This window comes from Elaeis guineensis, chromosome 3, assembly GCF_000442705.2.
Source record: "Elaeis guineensis isolate ETL-2024a chromosome 3, EG11, whole genome shotgun sequence".
NCBI classification, from domain to species: domain Eukaryota; kingdom Viridiplantae; phylum Streptophyta; class Magnoliopsida; order Arecales; family Arecaceae; genus Elaeis; species Elaeis guineensis.
In genome coordinates, this window is record NC_025995.2 from 114322439 (window position 1) to 114333037 (window position 10599).

General features: G+C 38.9%; 1 protein-coding gene and 1 long non-coding RNA gene across 5 annotated transcripts; one reads left to right on the plus strand and one right to left on the minus strand.

Annotated features, from left to right (window-relative positions):
- Positions 1 to 1212: 1212 nt before the first annotated feature.
- LOC105040748 (uncharacterized) lies at positions 1213 to 5270 on the minus strand. 4 transcript variants are annotated; one of them, XR_831241.4, is made up of 4 exons: positions 5221 to 5270; positions 4760 to 4812; positions 3291 to 3443; positions 1213 to 1553 (listed from the first exon to the last, which is right to left on the minus strand). It is a non-coding gene; the product is annotated as an uncharacterized lncRNA (long non-coding RNA). The 4 variants fall into 4 exon arrangements; XR_831242.4 differs by having other exon boundaries at positions 3291 to 3474; XR_002164232.3 differs by lacking the exon at positions 4760 to 4812 and having other exon boundaries at positions 5221 to 5267.
- Positions 5271 to 5847: 577 nt separating this feature from the next.
- LOC140856136 (ABC transporter C family member 10-like) lies at positions 5848 to 8842 on the plus strand. Its single transcript, XM_073253299.1, is given in 6 exon segments — positions 5848 to 6061; positions 6172 to 6294; positions 6296 to 6481; positions 6946 to 7009; positions 7116 to 7355; positions 8534 to 8842. Coding segments are annotated over 6 exon segments (828 nt in total). The 5' UTR covers positions 5848 to 5965; the 3' UTR covers positions 8653 to 8842.
- The last annotated feature ends 1757 nt before the right edge of the window (positions 8843 to 10599 follow it).

Genomic DNA, 10599 nt, shown 5'->3' on the forward strand with positions numbered 1-10599 from the left:
TTTGACGGTGGATGTAAAGTTTTCATTAAAAAAAAAAGAAAAAAAAAAGAAAAGGTTGGATGTAACTCCCTCTCTTCCCACCTGATCCGTGTCGTAACCAGACTCGTTACTCCATATATTTCTTTTTTTTTTTTTTTCTGGTAAACACGATAAGCTATGCTATGAAAAAAATCTGGACATGCAACCTTGCTCATTAGAAAAACCTTGACAACCAGCTAGAGTCCTATTTGCGAACTGCCTGACCTGCAGAGCTCTCTCCGTTTTTGATGGGAAGGGAAGCGTAGCGCCACCCGATTTATTGAAAAGAAAGGATGATATAGAGCTCTCTCATCGTTCATCTCAATGATCCAAAGAAGACAATTTGTAGCTCTCAAACTTTTTAGTCGTGCAAGCACTCCGAAGGGCTGCCACTATACCAAAATAGATTCATTTGTCTGAAATCTTAGTGGTCCCATCAGAGGGCATCCAACTTTGAAATTTAAGATACATTTGATTGGCCAGCTGGATTTGGAATTGAAGTCAGAATAGCCATGTTTGATTCGTGATTGGGATTAGAATGAAATTTGAATAATAAAAGAGAGAAAAAAATTAAAATAAAATTTTTTCAACCAAACGTTCAAAATAAGAATTATCTATTTTCATTTCTATTTTAAAGTCTAACTCCCCTAACTAAATATGTAATAAATATGTAAAGGAGTCAAACGAAGGTAACCATATGCATTTGGACGACCGAAAAGCTAATTCTTCACAACGATCTTCTGTGACCCTATTGTTGGATATGAGGTGGATGTGTTCCATCTAAAAAATCAAACCCCTATAAACCTTATCAGTCATATCTCACCTAAAATTTAATTTAAGGAAAGAAAAAAGGCACTCTTGTTAAAGCCTAAGCAAGTTATCATGGAATATGAATAAGGAGGTTGTCGTGCTTAAATTCCATCACACAGCCCAACGACTAGAGAGGCTTACAGTTAAAGCCCATGTACATGTTGTCTTCCAGGCTACTCATATCTACCAGGAGGCAAATGATGCAATGGGTTGGGTTGCTTCATTTGTCACCGAGGACATAGAAGATTTGATATGATCTGACTATTCCGTCATTCTTAGATCATTTTTTCATCTGTTGCTTTCTAATTTCTTTGGATGTACCCACACTAGATTAGTATGACTTCTCCATCTCATTAAAAAAAAAAAAAAAAAATCTAATCCCGTTCAAAGCTGCCAAGCGCATACCAATCAGATATATTGTGGACCAAAACCAACCATACCAGCACATTAGCAGTCAAAAAAACTGCAGTCAAATTGACATAAATAGAAATGCTACTGCCTTTGGACGTGAGCAAGAATTTTCCTTCCCATATAGATCTACCAAGGAAAGTTGAGCTTCACGTACGTGTGGGACCATGATGGATGCTGTCCTACCAGCTTTATGCTAGCACAGAAAAAAGCGCAATTGTTTGGAAAGTTTGGAAGTCTTGTCCGTGGCTTCCATCGGTCCATGTTTTACCTTGGAGCTGAAGGACCACAAGCCCTTTCGGCTGCAGAGGAGTGTCCTGAATGGTTCATGCAAGAAAAATTTCTCAACGACCAATTCGATTAAAAAACAAATAAATAAAACGATGAAGAACACATGGGACGGCTCTAGAAAACTAGCCATACCCTGCAATAAATTCACGTAATGAAACGCATGCATGCACAGGAGTGATGTGATGAGATATTAATATCTCACCGCATCAATTAAGATTTTCATCAATTAAAATAATAATAAAAAATAAAAATTTAATTTCTGATTTTTTTTGACATCACTCTAACAAAAAAAAATTATTGATTAAAACTCAAATATGCCTACATTAAATAAATTTACCACTACACATAGTTAAATAAATACTATATACAATTAAATTAACATAGTACACAGTTAAATGAACACTATACATAATTAAATTAACATACTATATAATTAACTAAATATGGTACAACTTAAATTAATATTATATACAGTTAATTTACTACTATACAGTTAAATAAATATTGTACACAGTTAAATTAATATAGTACACAGTTAACTAAATATGGTACACAGTTAATTTGCCACTGTATACAGTTAAATGAATACTGTATACAGTTAAAATTAATATGACATACAGTTAAATTAACATAATATATAATTAAATGAATACTGCACATAATTAAATAAATACTATATACAGTTAAATTAATATGGCATATAGTAAATTAAATATGATACACAGTTAAATTAACATAGTACATAGTTAATTTGTTACTGCACAGAGTTAAATGAATACTGTATATAGTTAAATTAACATAGTAGATAGTTAAATAATATGGTACACAATTAAATGAACACTATATATAGTTAAATTAATATGGTACATAGTTAACTAAATATGGTATAATTTAAATTAATATGGTACGCAGTTAATTTGCCACCACACACAGTTAAATAAATATTATACATAGTATATAGTTAAATTAATATGATACACAGTTAACTAAATACAGTACACAATTAAATTAATATCGAATATAGTTAATGTACCATTGTATATAGTTAAATGAACACTATATACAGTTAAATTAACATAATATATAGTTAAATTAATATGGTACACAGTTAGATGAATACTATATCCGATTAAATATTGTATATAGTTAAATTAACATGGTACACAGTTAATTTACTACTGTACACAGTTAAATGAATACGATACACAATTAAATTGACATGATACACAGTTAAATTAATATGATACACAGTTAAATGAACACTACACATAGTTAAATGAATACTATATATAATTAATTAACATAATACATAATTAATTTATCACTACATATAGTTAAATAAATATTATATACAGTTAAATTAATATGATACATAGTTAACTAAATATGATATATAATTAATTAAATATTATATATAATTAAATTAATATGATATATAATTAATTTATCACTGCATACAGTTAAATTAACATGATACATAATTAAATGAATGAGAGAGAGTTCGGGGAGGGAAAAAGAAATATGGAGGTTATTTTTGTTCTTCATAAATTTAAAGTTATAAAGATATTAAAGTATGGATACGTTGTTATAAAAATGGTCAACAGGAATTAAAAGGTAAAGTAGAGTGAATGGACCGTCTCATTCTTTTTATGAATCAATCATTCAGATAAGTGCATGATAAATGAATGTGCAGAAAAAGGACAAAATGATCGATATGGTGCATGATCGCTCGGAGCATATGATGTGGGATAAATTTTTCATACCATGTAGAGAGCAGGCAAAATCTATCAGAGTCTATTATTCATCTGTTTCTCCCCGAGTTTGAGCTGGCAGCAGGGCACCACATCCATGGCCTTTACGTATTGCACGTAGATACGATAATTCTCCTGTCCTCCGCTGCTGCTTCCCGGACACAACTAGATTTAACCAAATATATTATTGAATAGGCTGCAAACAATGCAAAATTTTAGGAGGGAACTGAGAAACATAAGGAAATCATCTGTATAGTATCTCTTCGCTTTCATGTTAGATGCGTGCTCCTGATTCCTTGCTGAATTTTTTTTTTCCCAACATTTAGTATTAAGTCCATGAAGGCACGAACAATTTATTTCTTTACCGAGGGCGGCAGAAAGGCAATTTCTTTCTCATTCTCTTCTTCTTCTTCTTCTTCCTTTTCGGTGAGGGAACAAGGAGGAAGCGAGACACTTCCCTTTTTTTTATTAATTCAAAGAAGGATTTCTTTGGTTATCAGTGGCAGCAAAAGATAAAATAGGTAAGGTGTATGCGAGCGAGAACCCGGATAACCAAAACCCAACACCCACAGCCCCAGCCCGATCCGAGTCGGCACAGGTCGACTCGTAACACGAACACGCGTATGGAAGATTTCTGCCTCACTCTCCCAAACGCGTATTAAAGATTGGGCTTGAGATCTAGGCTCTTTATGTATACAAGTTTCGAAGAAGTCACGGTTCTATGTGAGGACAAACTTGTGACGGAGGATGAGTCATTTGGGATTTTGCCAAGTAGACGTGCCCTTTTATTTTTTTTTTTAATCACAAAGTTTGTAATAAGAGAAGGGACTTTCATTATACAAGATATCCGCCCCTACTTCGACTCAGAACATATTTATAAGCTAGAATTCTGTAAGTAGCCGCTCGGTACGTGGAGGACCCTGGTCCAGCGTACTGCATTTAATTTTTGCAAAATAGGTTCAGAATGCCAAGTTTCAAAATAATCCATATTATTTGCCAACTTACAACCTCCGTATGACATGACAAGATCCAGAATATAGATAGACTGAGCGTTCAGTATATATATTCAAATTCAACTTAAACAATTTTTATTTTAATATATATAAGTTGTAACATATATATAATTTCGAATCAATATATAAAATTTATAAAAATGACTAATCATTAAATTTTCAATAATCCACATGTAATATAATTATCAAATCAATATATTCACAATTGTTCATATGAAATCTAAAAATTCATACAAATTTTTTCAAAATTTATCAATTAAAATTCATTCAAATAAATCTATAATTATCAATATGAAAAAATATTATGAATATTTGATATTTAAAATATTTATAATTCTATGATCATACTCGGTCCAATAAGACCAATATAACAACAAATGGCATGATTTCAAAAATATTTGATAGCAATTAAATTAAATATATAATTATCCTTTTATGTATTTGCTTGATTAAGTAAAGATTGCTTACCTTGCAGTAATCTTCTATCAGATTACCTAAAACTTCACCGATACTCTTGGAACCTAATAATCCAAACACATATATAATTTAAAATTAGTATCACATTATTCCCTCGAAACAACCTATAAAACCCCATAAAAGTTTTAAAACCTAAATTTCTGTTTTACTGTTCTACCCTGCACAACAGCCCCATTCCTGGATTTATTTATCCTATCATTTAACATCCAAAAATTCCCAAAGTTTACAAATTGGTTGAGCAATCAATTGACAACCTTCAGTTAAATTCTCAGATCGAAATACTTAACCAACAAAGGATTAAAAATCCCTGATTATAATAGGTAAATTCAATCTGCCCCAAAATTAGTAATGTTCTATCCTAAACATTCATCCAATATTTCCCCAAACCATATGCTAATTAATTTCAAATTGAAATCAGATTAAATACTAAGAGGGGTTGAGGGTTTACTCACAATGATGGGAGAGAGAGAGAACCTCAGGTCAGCACCCCCCCTCCCCCCCCCCCCACTTTTTTTCTTTTTTTTTTCTTTTTCTTCTTCTTCTTCTTCTCTTCCTCTGTTTTCTTTTCTCCGTCCCCACTCACAGCACACACACAACACACACACCCAGAAAGAGGGGTGAAAGAGAGGGGGAGAGAGAGAGAGAGTGCGGAAGAGAGCCGGAGAAGGGGGGAGAGCGCGCGAGAGAAAGGGAGGGGGTTCTGGATGCTTCCCCCCGCTCCTTCTTTCTCTTTTTTTTCCTTCCGTTGGGGGGCAAACGGAAGCCCCGCAGTAAGCCACGGCTCCCCCGCTTTGGGCCGGGCCCTCACAGAAGGTCTGATGGATATGTATTTTAGTTATATATAATTTTAAAATAAAAAAAAAAATTTATGCACGGCAGGTGGTGCAGAACCGTGCACCATCTTTGATTGATTCATGCACAGAATTAGCGATGTATAAAAATATTTTTTTTTTTATCAGCTTCATATGAAAATCAATCATCACAGATGGTACGCATGATTTTACACTGTCCGATGCACAGAGAATTTCGCCCAAGCAAAAATATGAACCAGATTGGTACCCGCTTTTAATGCAGGTTTTATTGGAATGGCACTCTCCTATGGTCTTTCATTGAACGTGGCCTTCGTTTTCTCGATCCAAAATCAGTGCACTCTTGCAAATCAGATAATCTCTGTTGAAAGGCTAAATCAATACATGAATGTATGTGCCCAGTGAGGCCCCAGAAGTTGTTGAGAGCAACCGGCCAGCACCTGATTGGCCAGATGTTGGTAGAGTCGAACTACAAGATTTGAAGGTAAACATTAAAGAGGATACTCTCTCTAAATTTTTATCTGATATTTCACACGTTGGAGTGCTTTTTTGATTCTATAGGAATTATAATGCTGATGAATTTGCATTAAGCAGATCAGATACAGGCCAGATGCTCCCCTTGTACTTCATGGAATAAGTTATACGTTTGAAGGAGGGCACAAGATTGGGATTGTTGGCCGGACTGGAAGTGGAAAGACAACTCTAATTGGTGCACTATTAATTCCGTCTTGTGGAACCAGCAGGGGGAAAAATTGTCATAGATGGCCTAGATATTGTCACAATCGGGCTCCACGATCTGAGGTCTCGCTTTGGCATCGTTCCACAAGACCCAACCCTTTTCCATGGTTCTGTCAGATACAATTTGGATCCTTTGGGACAATATACAGATCAACAGATATGGGAGGTAATAGTTCTTTTTCAGTATGTGGGACTACTAATACTATAATGTTTATTTTCTGATTTTTATGAGGTTCACTTTGGTGTCCAGATGCGAGGGCAACAAAACTTGTTTGCATTTTACTTTTATTTATTTACTTATTTATTTGGCGGGGGGTGTTTGGGTGCTTAGGAAAGAACTATTCAAACGGCAGGAGTTCACAAGATGAGTGCAATTATTAATAGGACAAATATACCAACGTGACAGAGTCAAATAAAACCATGAGGTTCTATTTCAGAGTTTCATATTAGATTTTGTAGTATGCTCCCTTCTATAGGAACCGATGGTGAAGTAATATCCATATACCCCATGCCAAATGATCAGGTGATGCTTGTTTTCTATGTTCAGAATTAGTCAAAGTTTTCAATTTTTAAAATTGTTGCAAGATTTAATCATTGCTGAGTGGGTGCATTTTCTTGACTGTGTCGTAGGTTCTTGACAAATGTCAGCTTCAGGAAGCAGTTCAAGAGAAAGAACAGGGTTTGGATTCACTAGGTAAAGATGTCTCGCATGTAATATTATTTATTTCTTTTATATTGGCAACCTTCGTTTATGTGTTACTAAAATTGTCCTTATTTTTCTCTGAAAACCTTACAATCAGTTGTTGAAGACGGATCAAATTGGAGCATGGGGCAACGGCAATTATTTTGCTTGGGACGTGCACTTTTGAAGAGAAGTTGTATACTAGTGCTTGATGAAGCCACAGCATCTATTGACAATGCCACAGATGCGACCATTCAGAAGACAATCAGAACAGAATTTGCAGATTGCATGGTCATTACAGTTGCTCATCGGATCCCGACCGTAATGGACTGCACAAAGGTGCTTGCTATAAGTGATGGTGAGTTGAACACATCTATCTTATATTGCTCAAGAAAAAACATGCATTTATCCCATGTGAACTTAAATAGCATGTTGAAAAATGAAAATAAGTGTCACTAAGTGCAATAATTCCGAATTTATCATAACAAAATCAAGAAGCCTTTTTCCATCCTGGATCTAGGACTTCGTACCCATCAAATTTTTGTCTCAAATTGTCCCTATGCATTACTTTGAGTAAGGAAAGACCACGTGAGTTTTTTAATTTTAAAAAAAATGTTGTTTCTTCCAAAAGCTATAACATTCATGAAAGAAGAGGATGCATGAATCGCTTCTGCATATTTCAGTAATACATTTGGATTAACTTGTCAGTTAGAGTCTGAATTTTGATAAGCCAGTGTTAAAGAAATATTTAATAATTTCTTCCAAATTGTGATCGAACCCCCGACTCCTAAGAAGGTTAAGGGTTCTTGTCTTGAGTAGTCCTCAAGATTTTGACCCAGCAAGGATTCCTAAGTACAAATCGGGTTTGCGAGTAAAAATCTTGGACAGACCCACGTACCTCCATTTCTCCTACATTATAGGACTTCCCTCCCCTATTATCATAAGAAAGAGAAGAAAAAAGATATTTTCTAAATTTGCGGTGTATATCCAATTGGGTAAGGTTCTTTAAGAACTGGTTTAAATCCTTACGTGGAACAAAGGCTCGCCGTACTGATACTTCTCATACAATATTGACATTCAGTATGCCTTATTGGCTCATAACGTACCATATACTGATACTGTAATAAGATGGTATCAATATAGGGTCTGATACTAATACGGTGAACCTTGCATAGAATGGATTCACTTGTCCAAAACTTTCATACCTATGTTCTAAGAATCTTTGGGATTTATTGAATTGTCTTCTTGATTTTTTTTGTTGTCATTTCAAAGATAACAAGACAATAAGATGCGACACTGTGCCTAATTCAGTTTTAGTATCCTATTAACCACTCACTTTTTTACCTCTTAGTCGTGAGTTCAGCAGCACCATGCTTAGGATGAGTAGTTATATGTCCCTGTGCAATCTAGATAGTTGATATCTTTGTCCCATAAGCACCTCTTTGGTTTTCTGAAACAGGATATGAACAGTGGTTGGGCATGGAAATGATTAGGTAAACCTTTGCATCTTACCATGAGCTGTTCCTTTATTTTCAGGGAAGCTGGTGGAGTATGATGAACCCACGAAACTGATGAAAACCGAGGGATCTCTGTTCGGGAAGCTCGTCAAGGAGTACTGGTCACATGCTGATGTCCAGTCGTCTAATTCACTTTGAGATGTTTATTGTTTTGTTTTTCCAGACTTTCAGTTTCGAATATTTCCTCGGTCACATACAAAGAGGCAACGAAGGCGTACGAGGTTCCGTTCTGCATAACAAATAAGGCTGCATCTGGTCTGCCGGTTTGAAGGCATATAAAGCTTGTTCAATTGATCACAAGGCAGATTTGAGACCGTAAAAGGAAAATACTGTGTGTTGGGGCCAATCCCCTCGTCGCCTGGTCGCCGGAAACGAGCGCCTACAAAAAAAAAGTCCACACTGATCGGAGGCGGCTCCGGCGGGGATCCTCCGACGGTCAGGTCAGAGAGGTGACTGGGCAACAGTAAAATGAAGACAGAGAGCTCAATCGAGAGAGTGTGAGAAAGGGAGCAAGCCTGGGAGATCTTTGGAAAAGGACCCCTCGCACTGTTGCCTTCCCCGATATATATAGTGGAGCGTAGTATGGCGCCGTCATTAATGGCGCAGATAATTGAGGAATTGTCAACTCGCCGTAGACCGTCAGAGTCGCCGTGAAAGTGTCACATCACCGTGGGGCTGTCAAATCACTAGGGTTGACAATGCTCTAGGTGGGAGAATGCCTTTAGGCGGCAGTGCCGCATGCTGGTGTCAGGGCTGACAGTCTCCGGTAGCTGCACGGCGATCGGAGGAGTCGACCGATCCTAGGTCGGTGGCCAGCTGTGTGGCGTCGGGTGGAGATTCGGGCCCTTCGACGGTCAGTCGGGCATGTTGCGAGAGTCGGCCATCAGACTCCCTGGTTCAGTCGGTAGAGAGCCGTTAATCGGTCGGTAATGGCGTCCGGCGATCGGTCGGTCGGTCAATCGGTCGGTCGGTCGGTCGGTCGGTCGTGCCCGATTATAAGTCGGCGTGAGCGGGGTCGGTCGGTATTCCCCAACAATTGCCCCCCTCCACTCCTGAGTCGGACGGTGCGCTGGCCGATGCCTTCGTTTGGGCAGCAGCGCCGGGCGAAAAGGAGTGGATTCACCGTGTGCCAAATTTCGACCGTACCGCGGGTTGATATGATGTCAGACGTCTCATGAATGCCGAGCGATTCGCTGGCGTCAAGTGTCCAGTCGGTGTCAAATGTCCCATCCTGTCGGCGTCAGGTGTTACGTCGGTGTCGGACGTTTCGGTGTCGGGCGATCGGGTGCCGGACGATTCGGTGTTAGGCGATCAGGTGCCGGATGATTCGGTGTCAGACGATCGGGTGTCCGGTGCCTTTTGGGGAACGCAAACCGCCGCCAAGCGCCGGTTCTGGGAGCGCGGGGCGCTGTCAGGCGTCCCATCGGGAACGCGAATCGCCGCGGGCGATTTAACTCGGAACCGCGGCCCTTTCGCCACGTGTCGGAGGTTGTTGGGCCGGCGTCCTCCGCATTAAATGAAGGCGGCGCGGCCTTCCCGGGATGGGCGCGCCGAACCATCGGGCCGAAGGGAGGGCCCGGATGCCGCCATGTGTCGCCCATCCGGGGGATCTCGGTCGGTGCGGGGTCATCTTGGCCATTGAACGGCCCTATATATATAGGACCACTTGTGCTTGAAATCCCATTCTTGACGATTTGCTGCAGAGACTCTGCCCAAGTGATTCTTCCGTCGTCGCCAGCGGCTGTCCCTTCTCCCACTCTCGCAAGGGTCCACCCGGGGTTCGTACTTCCTTCCCATTTTGTCGTAGTTTTCCTTTTAATCTCCTTTCTTCCTTCTCCTTCTTCTTTAGTCTCGCCTTTCTCTTGGTTCTGGTGCGATGGCCGAAAACTCATCTCGGGGGGCTCGGTCGGGAAACCCGATCGATGACCCTCGGTCGGCTCCGAAAGTTGAGGTTTCCTCGCTTTCGGGGCCGAACGTTGATCGGCTTCGGGATCAGTATCGTATCCCGGAGCAGTTCCAACTTTCTGCCCCCGGGGTCGGTGGTCGGGTTAACAACCCTCCGCCGTGCCAGGTGGCGCTGTACGT